The 18,475-nt window shown below is 40.6% G+C and overlaps 1 protein-coding gene across 1 annotated transcript; it reads right to left on the bottom strand.

Moving 5' to 3' along the window:
* Positions 1 to 3: 3 nt before the first annotated feature.
* Positions 4 to 15,865, bottom strand: CENPU (centromere protein U). Its single transcript, XM_012724790.1, has 13 exons — positions 15,783 to 15,865; positions 15,443 to 15,491; positions 13,378 to 13,489; positions 12,280 to 12,373; positions 9,089 to 9,149; positions 8,188 to 8,418; positions 6,535 to 6,592; positions 5,115 to 5,223; positions 3,777 to 3,855; positions 3,530 to 3,577; positions 2,460 to 2,521; positions 1,261 to 1,417; positions 4 to 343 (listed from the first exon to the last, which is right to left on the bottom strand). The coding sequence occupies exons 1-13, from the start codon at positions 15,863 to 15,865 to the stop codon at positions 230 to 232; spliced, it is 1,257 nt and encodes a 418-aa protein (XP_012580244.1). The 3' UTR covers positions 4 to 229.
* Between the last annotated feature and the right edge of the window lie 2,610 nt (positions 15,866 to 18,475).

The following is an 18,475-nucleotide window of genomic DNA, read 5'->3' as shown; positions in this document are numbered from 1 at the left end:
TGGCATAAAGCAACACTTTTAATTTCCATATTTTATGTATTCGCTTCAGTAAGGAATGAATTTAAGCAAAATTACTGTCTCCAGACAAACTAATCAGAAAAGATAATCACAAACAACTGAACATTAGGTAGTAACAGTTATTCTGAAAGATGAAGTGAAAAAAACATCTCTCAACAGACAGAACATGAGACTAATCCTCATACAGGCACAGTTCAGTAGTTTGGCCCTCTCATTCCTGGTCGAGGAGCTTCTCTAATTGATGGTTGATACTTTGCAGATGGCTTTCAGCTCCTAAAAGGGTTCTTGCTTTATATAACATAGCTGGAAGACTGGATGAATCATACTGTTGAAGGGAAATAATTTAAACAGATAAATGTTACACAGCTCTAAATATCATGACAAATGTTAGTTTTGATAAACTAGGATCATTAAGAAAATTGACACATTTGTTAATATAAAGCCACAGGAAGTCTTTTTGCAATGTTTGAGCTGACCTCATCCCAGAAGACCAGCTGTTTCAAATAACTGGCATCTGAATTATTTAAAAGTCATCCCTGGGGTAGGTCAGAAGTTGGTTTAGGGTTTGTTCGATCTCAGTTATGTTAAACACAAAAAACTAAAGTTGGGAAGAAAGATTGTCTTAGAAGTTGTCAATTCAAAAGATTAGAAAACAAATGCAACTCATAATTAACAATTATACTTACAAAATGAAATTAAAGTGGAAAAGCTGTACCCACACCATATAATGAAATTCTTTATTGAATATAATTACCCACATTTGAGAGCCTTGTGTGTGTGCAAGTTGCCACAGGACACCTGCTTTCAGGGAGAAGCTAACATTTGGGGCCAGTAGCCAGCAGACCAGTCTAGAAGGGCGTGAGGAAGAGGAGTGTGTTCCAAAATGAGTAGAGGCCTAAATGTTTTCAGCTGTTATTTTCCCAACCTCCAGTTATTTCTACACTGTTAATTTGCCTGAGCTTAAGGTTTGTATATTGGTAACATTTTCGTATAATGTAAACATTCTCAGGAATGTGAGCTTGTTATAATAGTAGTATGCCACATTCTCTATTGTATGTCCATTTTATGTTTCCTCTACTCCTGCTACTTTTAAGTAGCTAAAAAAGTGGTATGTCCAATTTTCACTTCCTTTTCTGGGTTGCATCTATATTGTCTTTCCTGAAAACTTAGGTGTTACACTGCAAAAGTCCTATTTTCAGAAATACAGTTAAAATACAGTTAAAAGTAAAAAACAGAAGTTACCGTTTCCTTTACACTGGGTTTTTTCTTTTGAATAGCTGAATAATCTTGATGAAGTTGTTTTAAATTAGATAAGAAATACACTGCATTCTTAAGGGAGGTTTTTTTCTCCTTAAGTTCATCATGTTTTGTTTGTAGTTGTTTCAGCTGTGGTTCTAACCTAAAAGAAAAATTTTCCCCAAAATGACATGTGATAAAGTGTAACAGACCAGTGTATGAGACTGAGACTGAGTAGAAGTCACTTGGGGCCCTACTGTGGGTAAATCACCTGCCTCTGCCTTTATGCGACACGGCAAGTTAAAAGTGATGAATCACGTTTTCCCTTACTGTGCCTTTTTGAAATATACTTCTCATAGGCCTGCGTGGTCTCACATTGACAGCCTTAACTTCATAAACATGGTAACCTGCCTCACAGGATTATGTCTAGTGCATGGGAAACTTATTACCTTGAGTTACTTTTCATTGGACAAGAAATATATCATAGACCTGTACCTGCTTGTAGACTAAATTAGGAAACAAATGGAACAATCAGTTACTCTCCTAAACTCTTGTAGCAAATGCTAAAACTTGGTACTTAATTTTACCTTTCTTGATACTGCTATTACACTGCATTACCAACAGCCCACCAGCTTGCACAAATTCTATATTGCTTGGATGCACTAAGAAATACTAGCTCTTGGGCTCATGTGTGCTCCTCCCTATCAGGCCCTGGAATGAACTAACATTTGGGAGTGAATGAACTATTCATGCCATGAAAAATTGTTTGAATAATATTGCAAAAAATGTTACCAGTTACACAACATTTACTGTCTGCCAATCACCATGAAGTGCTTGTGTATTTAATTCTCACAAACCTAAGGTAATCACTTTGTTCATTTATAAATGGCTAAGTAATCTGTTTAAGGTCCCACAGCCAGCAAGGCAGGGCCTGGGTTCCAACTCTGGTAGTCTAGTTTCAGAGTTCAGGCATTAAGTCCCTAGTAACTACCTCTCAGGTTAGAGTGAAGAGCTCTGAGAACAAGCCAGGCAGTGCTAGTAAAAAAGCTTCAACCTAGAAGCATAACTTACCTTCGCTGAATTTCCAGGCTATCACAGATAACCTGGGTTTTAATGCAACATAGCTGCAAGTTTTACAAGTTCCCCGGTAACATTAATTACATCTTGTAGGTACATCCTCAAAGAGATTTTTGGTATTATCTTACCGAAGCAGTTCATCCTGGACTTCAATCAAACGCTGTCTTTTCTTTTCAATATCTGAAATAATCTAAATACAAATTTAATTATTAAGAAATATTTGAGCACCTGCAGTGTCAGGTATTAGAATTACAGCAGAATCAAGAAGACCCAGTTCTTAAACATCATGCAATGTAGCCAAACAGGGAAGACAGGCATACATACAAACAGTATGAAGCTACAACTTGTGGGCAGTGCTAATGATGGGAAAGAACAAGGAACTCTGCAAAAGAATCACAGGGAGACACCGAGGAGGAAGTGGGGGCCAGATTTTTGTCCTGGGGATATAAAACAAGGACTTCAGCTGGGGAACATCATGGTCCAATTTGTACTTAAACATTTTGTTGATGATTTAACAAGATACTGTTATCTGAAATAATTATGTCACTACTTTTAGTGATTAATACTCCAGTGCTGAGGCGGACAGTTCCCACCTGCTAAATCACCAGATTAAAACTGAAAAGCAGTCTCGTGGCTTCAAACACTAAAGAAAGTACATACATTTCAAATCCATTTCTATTATAAACATAGCTGAGAGCTGGTCTTTTGTTCCAGGAGTCACACAAGCTTGATGCTGAAACTGCAGAGGGTCATCGAGCCTAACGCTAAGCAGGATGTACTAAAACAGGCCTCCCGCTTCTTGGATTCTCTCATTGCTCACCTGCTCTGTAGTTTTCTGTGTGGTCTTGCCCATTGGTCCCTTTAGCATTGTACTACAATAGATCTACCTCTGGTGAATCCTCTCATCCCTCACACCTTTAGCCTGCACCCTAGTTCTTATAAATAAAATTAAATCTTTGAAAAAGATTGTTAAGGGCAGTTTGGAAGGCTTAGAAACAGATGGCTAGCACCCCATCTCTTACCTTACACTAACAGTGCTCATGCCAGCTACCACAAGCACAACCAAATAAAAGCCTAACTAAGGTAACAGAAAATCTTTGAATTCCAAAGGTCATAAAACCCAGAGTCAAGTCATTGCTTAATCCTCCATGTCAACAGTTTATGTAACTACATGCCTCTAATCACACAAGTGATATACCTTAGCGTTCTTCCTCTTCAGAGTTTTTACCATCTGGACTTCTTCAAGCTACATAAAACAAAAACATACTTGCAACGCATTATCTATGTATTAGTTTATAAATGCATGCATTAATTCAACATCACATTTAGTTCAAACAGCATTTGAAGTATGGGTAGTTCCAGCAAATGCAAACTTTTCAAATAGTATGATGTCTCTAGATTAGTAAATAAAAAATCAGACCAATTAATTGTACCACTGAACTTACCATTTTGATGAGTTCTTCTTTAATATTAGAATGAAATTTATCGATGGTGTTCTTTAAAATTTTAGATTCTACTTTTTGTCTGTAGAAGAATAAAACAAAATCAGTGATAAGTTACATAAAGCATTTTGAAAGTATGTTTCATGTACAATTTGGCATATACCATTTGAGTCTCTAACATAATGGTCAGCCTACAGCCCTTTCTCAGTTTTAGATACTGGAAGTATCTCAGGAAAAAGAAAAGAACACAGGAAACAGCCTCCCTTGAACTCTAGGGTATGTGGTCATCCTATCTCTGTGCAATGGTCATGTCCAGAGTTGTTAACAATGCATGTCCAATTTTTGTTAACAAAAATGCTCAGAACTATTCCGTCTTTTCCTGCTGTCTTACCCAGTTACCACAGCCCTTAACCTCTCCATCCTTCCTGTCTGCTTATAACTAGTGGAATAATTGTACGACACATTTGAACTAGACAACAGTGAAAACATGGAAATATTTGCAAATTATCATAACTGCTATGAAAAACAGTAAGAAGGGTCCTCAAACACTGAAAAAAGGACTAGCTTATGATCAGCAACACCAGTTCTGGAAGGACACTCAAATACACACAAAGAATGGAAAGCAGACACTGAAGAGTTAACTGCACACCTGCTGCTGGTTGCAGCACTCGTTGTAATCAAGACAGGTGGAGGGTAAAGAAACAAACGTGCGTATGCGTGTGTTCATAAAAAATACTTATTCTTTGTCCCTGGTTCTACATCACTGTGCTTAGAGCCAGGAAAGTATTCTGTTACATTAGTGATGATTTCATACGTGCCCATGGGTGGGAGCTGGTTGCAGGAGAACCTACCACGTGACTAGGGCATTGCATCTGTCAGTCTCGTCCGCCTAACATTTGGGCAGTCTGTGCCTGAGATGAAACCTCTGTAGGAACCCAAGAGGATGAGGTCTGGAGAACGTCCATGCTGACCAACACATGGATGGGGGTGGGGGTGCACGTCCAGGGGGCGTGGAAGTTCACACCCCTTCCCACACATTCACCCTGTGCAGCTCTTCTGCTGGCTGTTCCTGAGTTTGATCTGCTACAATAAACTGCTAACTAGCAAGTAAAAATGTTTCCCTGTGTCCTTTGAGCCACTCTAGCAAGTTAATTGACCCCAAAAGTTATACCTGGACATACAAAAACATTACTAATTCGTAAGACTAAAGAAATAATTATAATGGAAAGTAAAAGTGCCTAAAACTGAGTAAGTCCTACACACCAAAAGTTCTGGAGTGAGCAGAAGTGGTGCTTCTAGGGAGATGCAGTCGGTACTCACATCACGACTTCTAAGACTTACTTATATTCCAGGAAGACTGTTTCAAATGCAGACAGAACAACATCTAACTCTGTGATGTTGCTTGTTTTCTTTCCTTTCAGATACCAAATATGTACACAGTCAGAAGTATCTAGAACAATAAGATAGGTCAATTTATTATGCTGATTTATCAATGGTTAGCTTTAAGTTCAGGGCTCTGAAAGCCTAAAACAAAAATTGTTCCACCAGATCACTAACAATAGTTACAGCTGAAGTGAGGTTGAGCTCTGCCACCTGTTTTTGTTCTGTGCGTAGTGTCACAGAGCCCGTCTATAATGTCACTCTGAGAGCCGTGCTCTTGTTTCTTCCTTCTGGTGAAGCAGCCAAAAGCAGTGCTACTTTCTAATTACCTGGGTCTTCGCTGCTGTTATTCAACACTGGTGGCAATAGAGCTCTTCCCTATTAACAGCAGTTTCTGAATTTTAAGCTACGTGATAGGCCACTTTAGAACACATCAAGATTATTCAGTGTATTGACTTAGATAGTTGTAGTAAAATACAGTAGGATATTTAAACTAAACCACATGGCATGTACATGAATGAAATGTTACACATTCATAAAAATGGTGTTGTGGCATAAATTACAAGTATATGATTTACTTAGGATCAGAAATGCTCAGTAAAAAGGACTGAATTATAGAGATAAAAAAAGAGTGACTATTTTTGGGTGATGGAACTATAGCTGATTTTATCTTCCCTGCCATATATATCTTCTGAATTTTCTAAAATAAAAATAGAAAATGCTTATAAAAGAGCTGAATGAAGTAAAGAAAATTATTTTCTTCTTAAATGTTCAACAAACTAACCTATGTCAATAAAGATGATACAGAGCAACATGGATGAATCTCAAATAATGAGAAAGTGGGCCCTCCCTGGTGGCTCAGCAGGTTAAAGCACAGCACTGAGAAGCTAAAGCCACTTCCGCATGAGTTCGATCCCCGCCTGGTGACCACGTGGCGTGGCAGACCTCTCCTGGCCCGCCCGCTGCTCCCCTCAGCAGTGTACTTCGTCAGTCTGCCTGTTCTGCTCCCCACTCTGTCTCTGGTGAAGCCTCTCGCAGCCCCTGAGCCTCTGGCCTGTACCCCAGTTCTGTATGCACAAATAAATAAATCTTTAAAAAAAAAATAGTGAGAAAGAAAACAATGAAAAATAGTTAATGAAAAATTTAAATGGATTGGTGGACAGGCAATAAAGCAAAATAAAGGTTAATAGTAAAACACGGTGGGTATATGAATAGGTTGTAAAATTCACCTTTGTTGTATGTTCAAAGTTCTCACGATATGTTGGAGAAAACTGGTTCCTCTAATGTCACATAGTTTGTAAAAGTGGCAATTGTATGTACTTGTAATTTAATAAACAGTTTAAGAAAAAATTCTTCTGAGTGACAAAGTTCTAATGTGTACCTGAGTCTCCATTTCTTTTCTTCCTTTTGCCATGAGAAAGCGCCTTTTTCTGAACTTTCTACAAAAAAAAGATTCTTATGAAGGAAAAAATGTTTTCTATTACAAGAAAAATTAAGACAGTATTATCAAAAACACTATTTTAGTTATAATTCTCATTAAATGCTAAATTAACATACTAGTTAGCAATGTAAATTAGCTGTCTAAATTAATATAAAACATTAAAAAAATTAAGCTGTCTTAAAAACTAAAACTTTTAGCTGTGTTGTAACAATCATTGTCTTGGAAGTCGAACTTTAAATAACATGTGGAATCAATGCGGTTTCTGCTGCCACTATGATGAATTCAGACTGAATCTAGCTCCCCGCCATAACAACACTGAAATGGGGGAAGGAGCTAGCAACTTTATTCAGGCATTGGACAACAGGCAACTTGGGACTGAATTCCTGAAGAAAGGAGACTCAGAAGGTGAGCCCACTGAATGCCTTCTCCCTGGGCTGGGAACAATTTCCAGATAGCAGCACAGCAAGCTAAAGTCCAAGGCGAAGTGGCAGTCCTACCCAGCTGCAGAGGCAGAAATCTGAGTATGCACCCAAGCAACTTGTGATAAGTTGCTCAGAGGAAAGTGTCAGAGATCCATGTGGGCATTCCCTAGAAACAACAGATTTATTGACGGTTCTGGAGGTTAAAATCCAAACTAAGTTTCACTGGCCCAAAACCAGACTGTCAGCAGGAGAGCACTTCCCCTAGAGACTTACAGGGCTATCTGGGCCTTGTCTGGAGCATGCCTTATACTGTGGCCACATCACCTCAGTGTCTTTGCCTCCATCTTCACGTGTCAGATCTGTGTCTGCCTCTCTTATAAAGATGGCTGTGATACCACTGATGGGCCACCACGTAATCCAGGGGAATTAGGACCTGGACATATTTTTGGAGGCCACTATTCTGCAGACTATATATGTATGGGCTTAATTGCAGACTGGAAAATGGCAAAAGAGTAATAATGGAGACAGACAAAGTAATATAAATGTGTCCAATCTGCAGGTCAGAGAGAAAAAAAGAAAAAGGATTGGAAAGTTTTAGTAACTTGTATTTCTATACCAAATGATTTAAAATAGGAACAGGAGTCCCAAAAGAAGTGAGAATAGGACAGGCTGAAGTAGAAGTTGCTATAGCAGGGAAACCTTATCATATGAGAATGAACTTAAAGAAAAAAAAGAAACCAACTGAATTAATGATTAAGAGACTGACTAAAAGTCATTATATGATAAAAATCTTAGCACACGTAATTGATAAATCTTACAGCAGTCTTTTTCCAAGGAAATGGTCAAGGATAGGCACAAAGATTTTTTTAAAGTTTTAAAATTGCAACATGAGTACCAAATGAACTATGTGTGAAGTGCTACTGGTGCATTGAATGCTGTGTAGAATAATGACAAGGTGGTCTCAGTGGAAGGGCTGAGAAATACAGACCAAAAAACATACATCGTGGCTATTTTTGGTTAATGGAACTAAAGGGATTTTACATCCTTTGCCTTCTAAAGTTTTTGAAACATGTTTTGTACTAAGGAAAATCAAAAATTTATCTTTCTAAAGAATAAGAGAAAATGTTTTATTTTCCTCCTAAACATAATCCGATCAACTTTTCTCTCTTACCTGCTGACTTTCTCTCGCCAGGCTCTCTCTGTCAGCATTGGGCTCGGCAGTACGGGCTCCTGTCTTTACAGGCGGGGCCAATTCAGGTGGTTTCTCTGGAAGCTCTGATGCTGCTGGAGCTGGTGTAGCTTCATGTAATGAACTTATCTTCTCTGTTGGTTTGACTTTTCTTCTTACATCAGTTTCTTTGCTGCTTTCAGATTCATTAATGGGCTTGAGTTTTCTTCTTGACTATTTTTAAAAAGCAGCATTACTAGACTCAGAAAATACAGTTGCTTCTTATTGTAGTAGCAGATAACCATAAGATCCACCACATTTATCATTTCTAAACTTCAAAATTAGGCATAGTAGCATGGTTACTGGGTAGGTTGGGAAACCAGAGAGAACCCTACCAAACCACCTTACCTTCACACACGCTGACTATGTGAGTGCACCACAGACAGACAAAGTGCCTGGAGACAGGAGCCCTCTTTAATAATAAGTCCACTATGGCCTCCCTGGTGGCATAGCGGTTAAGTCTCAGCACCATCACCGTTATGACCTGAGTTCATCCCCAGCCAGGGAGCTGGTGCAACTGTCCCTCCCGCTCTCCCCTCAGCAGTGTATTTCAGTAAATCTGCCTATTCTGCTTCCCACTCTGTCTCTGGTGAATTCTCTCACCTCCTGTACCTCTGGCTCATAGCCTAGTTCTACACAAAAACAAAAATCTGTCTCAAAAAAAAAAAAAAAACACACATTAGACATAAAAATACTTCATTTATTATAAAAGTAACTTCTCAAATTTCTTTTCTACAAAAAAAAAAAAAAAAGTGGCCACAGCATCTTTTCTCTATTTGCATACAACCTAAATAGGACATGAACTATCCTAGGAGTTAAAATAGAAAAGAGAACTCTTACTTACCTTTTTTGCACTAAATTTTATAGACTCGTTTTCACTTGCTTCTGTTTCAGAAGTGCCTGAACTGTTTCAAAGAACAAGCCATCAGTTTCCTGCACACATTTTACTCTATTCACATTTACCATGTCTAAGCTGATTGTTCAATATGAAAGCTCAGTCTAACCAGAATTCCCAACATCATGCTGTGTTCCCAGGTTTACTGATTTTCAGCATCTTCCCACACCCAGAGCAACCACCATCTGTGCTGGGCAGGGAGGGGGCCCCCATTACCCCAGTGCCCTGTGGTCATGGCTGCGAACCTCACTGTCCTCCAACCTCCACCAACCCAGTGTGTGTGTGTGACTGTGCACACAGGTATCCACCATCTGTAAAAAGTGAGTCTGCAGACACTGGGCACAGCATTAGGATAGAAAATGCCTTCTTTTTTGTACTTTGAAAAGGAGAAAAGGGGATAAGAGGTGCGAATTTTTTTTCTCATTTAATTCATACAACAAAGTTTCCCTAATACAAACTTCAAAATGCCAAGTGCGATAAAATTACTTTAAAAACAAGATGGTCTAAAAATCTCAATGACATTCTTCAAAGAAATAGAAAAATATTGATGAGATTCATATGGAACAACAAGAGACCTCAAATAGCCAAAACTCTCATGACTAAGATAAAACAGAATGGAGGCATTACAATCCCAAACTTCAAGCTATACTGCAAAGCCATAATAATCAAAATTGCATGGTACTGGAACAAGAATAGACATACAGACCAGTGGATTCTAATAGAAAACCTGGATATAAACCCACAGCTTTATGGACAGCTAATCTTTGACAAAGGAACAAAGAAGATACAAAGAAAGTTTGTTCAGGAAAACTGGGAAGTTACATGCAAAAAAATGAAACTAGATCACTATCTCATACCATATACAAAAATCAACTTGAAGTGGATTAAAGCCCTAGACATAAGAATGGAAACCATAAAATACCTGGAAGCAAAGATGGGCCAAACACTACACAACATACACTTCAGCGACATCTTTAAAGACAGAGCATCCAATGCAACAATAGTGAAGGCAAAGATAAACAGATGGGACTACATCAAGCTAAAGAGCTTCTGTACAGCAAAAGAGACATTACAAAAGACAATCAGACATCCCACTGATTGGGGAAAAATTTTCTCACACAAAACTAGCGATAAAGGATTGATCACAAAGATAGATGGAGAACTGATGAAACAACAAAAATAAACAACCCCATCAAAAAATAGGCAGAAGAGCTATTTCCAAAGAGGAAATGCAGACAGGCAACAAGGATATGAAAAAATGTTCAACATCACTTGTAATAAGGGAAATACAAATTAAAACCACAATGAGATACCACCTCACCCCAGTGAGAATGGCACATCTTCAAACAACTAGCAACAACAAATGTAAGCAAGGATGTGGAGAAAAAGGAACTCTCCTGCACTGCTGGTGGGAATATAAACTAGTACAACCTCTATGGAAAACTGTTTGGAGTTTCTTCAAACTGCTTAACATGGAGCTTCCCTACGACCCAGCACTCCCACTCCTAGGTATCTACCCAAAAGACACAAAAACACTGACTGAAAAAGATACCTGCACCCCCATGTTCATTGCTGCTTTATTTACAATTGGAAAGACATGGAAGCAGCCCAAATGTTGATGACTGGATTAAAAAGATGTGGTACATACACACAATGGAATATTACTCAGCAACCAAAAAAAAAAAAGACACGTCTCACATGTCTTTTGCAGCAACATGGATGAAGCTGGAAAAGATCATGCTTAGTGCAATAAGCCAGAAAGATAAAGAAAAATACCGATGGTTGCGCTCATAGCAGGAGTATAACGGGCCAGGCGAGAAAATAATAATAATGAACAGCCATATACCAGAGACATATTATGGGAGTGGAGTGGGCAATGGGATCAAAAGAAGTGTGCTGACTATGGTGATGGCACATGGGTGACTTGCTGATGGGAAACCCACTGGATTACAATTGAAATAAAAAAATATGTACAAAATGATGTAAAAATAAACAATTGTTACTTTTTAAAAAAAATGAGATTGTCTATTTAAAGTGTTCAGTGCCTAATAGGAAGACTAAGGATTGTGCTGAGTGGTGACTTAACAAGAGAAGACGGCACAGACACACAGCCGGGAGATCAGGAAAGACATTGTCTTTATGACCTTTGACTTTTGAGACCCCTTTTTCTAAGCAAACAAATGAAGGGAAGGGTATTAAGTAGCAGCAAATATGAAAGCACAATCGCGTGAAGCAGCCTGGCATGGTGAAGAAACTCGGCAGAGGGCACCGAATGTACAGTTTAAGAGGGAATCACGCTAGGGTGGGGTCAAAGGACATGACCAGGGTGGGCAGGTAGCCAGAGAAGTGGCCACAGCCTCCCCACCCCCTGGGGGCCAGCAGCTTCTGGCTGTATAGCCTCAGGGCCCACTGTAGCACCTGAGCAAGGTGCACTCTGGGTGGACAGTCTCTAACGAGCAGCAGAAGAGCATGACAGCTCCACACCCACTTCCTGCTCGCCTGATGACTGGAGTTAATCTAAAGTCTCAGTCAGCACACTGTGATCAACCTGTTTACACAGGCGGAAAGCTTGCAGTCACTCTGACATGCTTTCTGTTTCTTGAACTTATTACTAAACCCTAAAAGATTGATAATGTGTCAACGCACCTACATAAAAATTTTTGTGTGAGGAAAAAAAAACCATAAGGTGTTCAGTGAGAATGGCACATATTAAAACAACCAGCAACAACAAATGCTGGCTGCACTGCTGGTGGGAATGCAAGCTAGTATAACCACTATGGAAAGCTGTTTGGAGGATTCTCACACTGCTAAACATGGAGCTCCTGACAATTAAGAGAATCTGTAAGTTAAAGGGAACTCTCAAATCATCTAAAATTCTATGTTTATAAAACCTTTCTCACTCTCTTATTTGTTTTACATCAAAGATAAAGTACCTTCACAGACGTGTTTCCTAGGTTAGTCAACTATAACAGTTACTATAAGTAACGTCAAGCAGAAAAAGTAAGTTTGGTTCTCCTGAAGAAAAACATAATTTGGCTCAAAAGATCTTAAACAGAATTTAGTTTTCTAAGTATGTACCTTAAAGAGCTTCTCAGAAACTCCATTAACCATGAATAAATAATTGCTTAAAATGTAACTACCTTCTTTTTGCTTCTTTTCCTTGAGGAGTTGAAGGAATAGATGGCCCACTGAATTCTTCATCGGCGTATATGGCAGTGCTGTGTAGGGGAGGGTCTACACAAGACAAATTCAGCTCAGTCTGGTGGGCAACTAAGTCTGTTCTCTTAGAACGGAATCAAAAGCAATTTTGGTTTAAATGGCTAACAAGATCTTAATTATACCGCTTCCCAAATGTTTGTGATCTCACACCTCAACAATAAAAAATTTCAACCATTTCACCAATGGGTATTTGTCAATTATGCCCTATTTTTCTGTAGTTATAATATGGAATTTTTGACATGACAAAGTGCAGATAAACAGGAAGGCTAAGTTTCTCTTTCCTTTCCTGACAGAGCGCCTTCATGCCCTGGAAGCTGCCACACTGACCATACACTCAAAGGCTCAGCGTGCCTGGCCCATCCTAAGACTGCTGCCTGGCAAAACACCTCGCACAGGGCAGACGCCCAGTACTCATGAAAGGGCCCTCCAGGGAGGGGTTCCAGGGCTTCCTTGCCTTCTCCCTCCTACTTTCCTCTGCATTGCTAGAGTCTTCAGTTAACAAAAAGACCAAACAGCCCTGGTGGGAAGTTGCTCCTCCCTGCTCCGCAATAGGAGTATCTCCAGGGACCTTAGCACCCTCCTGGGCTGTGGCTGCCGCAGGGGAAGAACTTGGGGGAATGGGGAGGTGGCCAGTGTGGAGAGCATCTGCTGACTCAGCACGTTTAAGAAAAGGGAACATCATCCGTCTTCTCTTACCAGACAACATTCTTGGTGGTATGAAGTGAGAAATATATTTTACATTCCTCTTGCTACAGAACATGACATAACAGGTGTCCTCACGAGACTGTTAACAAGTGTGACTCGAAGAGTGCTACTCTGACCAAGCTGAGGAGGGATCCCAGTTCCAATATACCCAGAAGTGAGAAAAGTTAATTCAAATTAGACAAGTATTCCTCATATTATATGCAGACAATGGATTTTTATATTTAAAAATATGTTGATATTTTTCTTAGTGACAGCTTCAATTATAGCTTAAACTACTTCAAAAAAATGTTAGGGTAAAAATTTAAAATACCAACCAAAGGTTTCATAAGGTTCTTCATCTTTGTCATTTTCATCCAGCTTGCCAATGCTCGAGATATCAGAAGTGTAATCAAATACATCAGTGGATCCACACTTTGGGCCAGCTTTCTAAAAGGGAATCGGCGAATGTCACTAAATGACTAACAGAACACTGCAAGAATACACCTGCTACCTCTGTCACCGACACAGGCGATCTGTAACACTTTGGTCAGGAACAAGGACGTAGACTGATGACGTAACCCCAGGAGTGACACACTCCCTATAACGGACCAGAGAATACACACAGTAGCTTTGGAGGTTGTAAGGTCTTTTAAAAAGACAAGGTCTCTCTGAATTGTTCAACTTGGCCATTGTGGAGTGACAATGCAGGGGAAAAGCACGGCTGAGTTCAAGCAATTTATGGTTACTGGAATTTGAATTTCTTACTTTCACGTCATGAGATAGTTTTAGTTTTATTTCGACCATGTTAAAACCACCTTAGCTTGCAGGGCTGGACAAAAGCAGAAGCACGGTTAGACGTGGCCACAGGCCACAGTGGGCTGTCTCCCCAGAAACACACCTGTACAGCTGGAAGCTCACAAACATTGCTCAGAAGTCCTGACAGAAGGCAAACAACCAGGGCTACAGTTCATGGGCTGATACACCCCGTGAAGTTTGGTACCAAAAATCCCAACAACAGACCAAAACATGCAGAAAGGGAGAAATACTTACACAATAGTTCTGGAAAATATGGACAGGTACATTCACAGACAAGAAAATATGAGGGACTTTGTAAAGATGATAAAGGATGAATTGCCACTCACAGACCCTCAATGAAACAAATTACTCTGTTTGGTGCCAAACTGCCAGAAAAAGCTGAGAGCCTCGATGCTCCCTGAGGCAAATGCATCCACCTGCAGTTTTGAGACACCTTCCCAGAGGAGGAAAGGAGAAGGGGAACCTAAGGAAACATCTGCAGGCGCGGGGCTTTCTGCTAAGGCAGGCTGGGAGTGTGTGTAAAGGATCCCCAACACCCCAGTTTTCAGCCATCAGGGCAGAGAACTGAGAGACCTGTGCAGAGAACTAAGACTGGGGGAGCAGGGAGCTGATCAAAACACTTCAGAGTATCCTGGGGCTTCCCAGAGAGAAGAGCCACTTTGTATAGCTTTGTGAGTGAAGAATGGTTTTTAGGGCCTCCCTGGTGGTGCAGAGGTTAAAGTCTCAGCACTATCAAGCAATCCCTGGCCAGGGAGCTTGACCCACATGGCACAGCAGACCTCTCCTGTCTCACCTACTGCTCCCCTCAGCAATGTGGTTCAGTCAATCCTCCCTACTCTGTCTCTGGTGAATCCTCTTACCCCCAACCCCCATCTCTGGCTTACACCCCAGTTTCTGTATGAATTTTTTTTTTTAAAAGAATGAGTCTCACAGATAGAAATGTTTGAAAAACAATCAAAAGAAGACTATCTCATGATATGTCAAATGGAGATGAAATTCAAATTTCAGATTCCATAAAGTATCACCTTCAGAGTAAAAGAGTCAATCCCTGAAGGCTGGGACTACAGGGGGGAAAAACCACACAAGACAGAGAGCTCAAGGGGCAGGACAGAGCAGGGAGCTCCCCGACTCCAGGGGTCCTAGAATACGGCCCCTCTCCGATGGTTAATGTCAATGTCCAAAACCAACCGCATGAGCCATGGAAAAATAACTTGAACTATCAAAGGTGTTAAAGAGGAGTATTTGCCTTTAATAAACATTTATCCTAAGTAAAACTATTATGTGGCCTAAGTGGAACACTATGAAATCAAACAATGGTCGAACACTACAAAGCATGGAGAAACAGCTGTAACTGCAATTTTTACATGTCAATTACCAAAGTAAAATAGAACCAACTTGGGCCCAGAAAAAGTGTGTTAACAATGGTCTTTTTCTCCAGAATTTTGGGGAAAAGTGGAAAAAGAAATACACTTTCCACTACAATAAAACACTGAGCTTACTAGTGGAGACTATGAAATGGGGGTGTCAGGCATTCTGCACTGCCAATTATGAGACATCACATTAAAATATGAAAAGATAACTTACCTCATTCGAGGAATGTGCTCCTCCTACAGTATTCTTGGAATATTTCACACTATCAAATGGCAAAAACAGAGTTAGGAAATATTTAAAATAACAGAGGAAAACACTAACTTGCAACCCTGTTTTGAGATAATAGAAAGATACACACAGATCTCTGTCTTGGCTGCAGGCAGAGTTCCCGAAACCCAAGTGACAAGGCCACCAGGAGCGCCTTTTATTATGTGAGGTGACTCTAGGTAGGCTCATGATGGGGAGTGATCCCCAAAAGGGCCAAACCATGATGAGAAGCTTGGGAGGTTTCACTTGTACCTCCATTCCCCATTGAGGGTCAAAACGCAGTTACTAACTGACCATGTCAGTCAGGGGCATCCGTAAAATGCCCCCGTAGGCATTCTGAAAAGCTTCCTGGTTGGTGAACACCTCCATACCAGGCAGATGGCACACCCCAGTGCCACTAGGACAGCCGCCCCTGAGGCTTCCAGGGCTCTTCACCTGTGCCCTTTATCACACCCTCTCACAAGCTGGAAGGCAGAAGGAAGTGCTTCAGAGATCAGTGATCGCCCTGACACATTGGCCCAACCTGAGGGAGCCTCCAATTTGTAGCCAAACTGAGAGATGCTCTGGACAACCTGGGGACCTGGGCTTTGAGTATCAGCGCTATGGGAATGAGTCCTTGAACTTGCGGGCTTTGACACTATCTCTGGGAGGACAGATCAGACTGGAGTTAAGTTGCAGGGTGCCCACTTCATGTGGCAGAAACTCCCACACACAAATGGGTGCAGAGCATGACCCCTTCCCCAGCATTTTCTCTCCAAATTACAACCTTCACTAGCTGCACAACTGCGTTCAAGGCAGCTCAGCTCAGGTGATGGCAACAACCTTTAGCAAGCAGAAGCCATGATTCACATGTGTCATTACATTTTCATAGGTGAAAACCTAGCACTAATGTATAAAATTACATAACCTCTCTCCCTCAAGGACACGGAAAGCTCCCATTCTTGCTTTTTTCCTTCCCGTGAAGGTGTCAACAGCAATGATTATTTCTGCAGAATTAAGCAAAGGGAGGCATATAAACACGAAGCCCCTGATATCACTTCCATCCCGGGTCTGCTTCCTGCTCCTGTTTTTTCACTTAGCCAGAAATATTTCATAGGTAGGCTTGAGCCCCATGTTATAGATGTGGATTTGCCCACAGCAACACACCGCTAGGGAAGGAGAGAAGCCTGCACGAAAATCTGTCAGCCCAAACCCAGAGCCTGCCCCTTTCTAAGCCCTTCAAGTCCCCTCCATTGGGCACTCGAGGACACAGCCATGTATCTTCATTATAAAGTAAACAAGGGAAACAAACAGGGTTAAAAACTGGAAATTAGAACAGCAGATGAGATGGTCGGCGCACACGCAGGACTGTACAGTTCGCTGGGACATGTTTGTCGAGGACCATGCACAGAGCCTGACTGTTATTTTAATAGACATCAGCTTAGTTTGTGGCAATGCCCGTTCTGTTCTGCTTCTTTCCCTTGTTACCTGCCTTTTTATATTCTTTGTTGGTTTCTTTCCTGGATGCTTTGTCATTCTTCCAGCCCAAGAAAACAGAAAGGCAGTTCTTAGTCTACAAATACACTCACCACCCTGGCTTCGCCCTATCACTGACAGGAGTAGGGGGTGGCAGGACCCCCAAATTCTACATGCTTCTGATGACACTACTATCACTGTTGCTTCCTACTTTAAACACACTATGCAGATATTTGTGGATATCAAAATCAGTTTAGTGGATCTGAACTAATATTTCATTGAGTAATACTTAGTTTGATATCTCCTTTACCCACGTTTGCCAACTGTTTACATTTTGTCTCATTCGCTTTGTATGCGAATTGTAACCTAGAGACACTGTGCACCTTTACCCCTAAACACCTAAGAGATCATTATCTTAAGTAGTCACCATACAATGTCCAAATAAAGAAATTTAATATTGTCATGATGATCAAAATTATAGTCTAGCTCCAAATTTCAACATTTGCTCTATAATGCCTAAAGGTCTTTCCCCAGTGTGTGTGTGTGTGTGTGTTTGTGTATTTGTATATAAACATATATACCTATACATAAATATGTTTATATATTTATTTATTTATGCATATAGAAATTGGGTTACAGGCCAGAGGTGCAGGGGGGTGAGAACATTCACCAGAGACAGAGTGGGGAGCAGAACAGGCAGATTGACAAGTACACTGCTGAGGGGAGCAGTGGGTGGGTCAGGAGAGGTCTGCCACGCCATGTGGATCACCCGCAGGGGTCGAACTGATGCAGAAGTGGCTTTTGCTTCTCAGTGCTGTGCTTTAACCCGCTGTGCCACCAGGGAGGACCCTCTCCCCAGTATTTTAAAGAAGAAATAAAAGATAATATAAGACAAAAGATTGTCCTGGATATCATACTTCCATAACCTGTTGTGTGTGTGTAGATGTGCAAATCTGTACTGTAATGTAAAACATTACTGTGAAAAACAAAAAAGCACAGAAAATTGTTTGCAGCTGTAGTTTCCAAGCACCTGTAGGGCTTGTTAAATCAGATTGTTGGCCCCATTCCCAAAGGGTCTGATGGTTTCATTTCTAACCAGTTCCTAAGTTTCATTTAATTCTTAAACCCCAGAAAGGTATAACAGGTATTCATTTTATGGCAATTATGATTCTATCCTTCAGTACCATGATATATGAATGGTCACAGCCACGTAACAAACAGAACTAGAAACCAGGTAACAAACCTCAGCCTAAATTCTCTCCACTCTCTCTTGTCTGTGCTAAAAAATAGTCACATTTCCTCCTTACCTTAGGCTAGAAGGAAGGGGCTTTCAAAAGATGGAAACCTTTGTAAATCCCTATGTTAAGATTTCTGGTGTTTTTGCACCGGTGCATGCTGGGGGAGGAATGGACAGATTTCATGACTCCCAAAGGCAAAAATGTAGGGTGCGGGGGAAGGAGGGGAGAGAGAACTGAAAACCAAAAGCTACTGGCCTATCAGTTCAACTCTGGTCAGCTGGCGTTC

This window comes from Condylura cristata, unplaced genomic scaffold, assembly GCF_000260355.1.
Source record: "Condylura cristata isolate star-nosed mole 26May11 unplaced genomic scaffold, ConCri1.0 scaffold00014, whole genome shotgun sequence".
NCBI classification, from domain to species: Eukaryota; Metazoa; Chordata; class Mammalia; order Eulipotyphla; family Talpidae; genus Condylura; species Condylura cristata.
The sequence above is the reverse complement of the archived record's forward strand: the minus strand, read 5'-3'. Positions and strand labels throughout refer to the sequence as shown.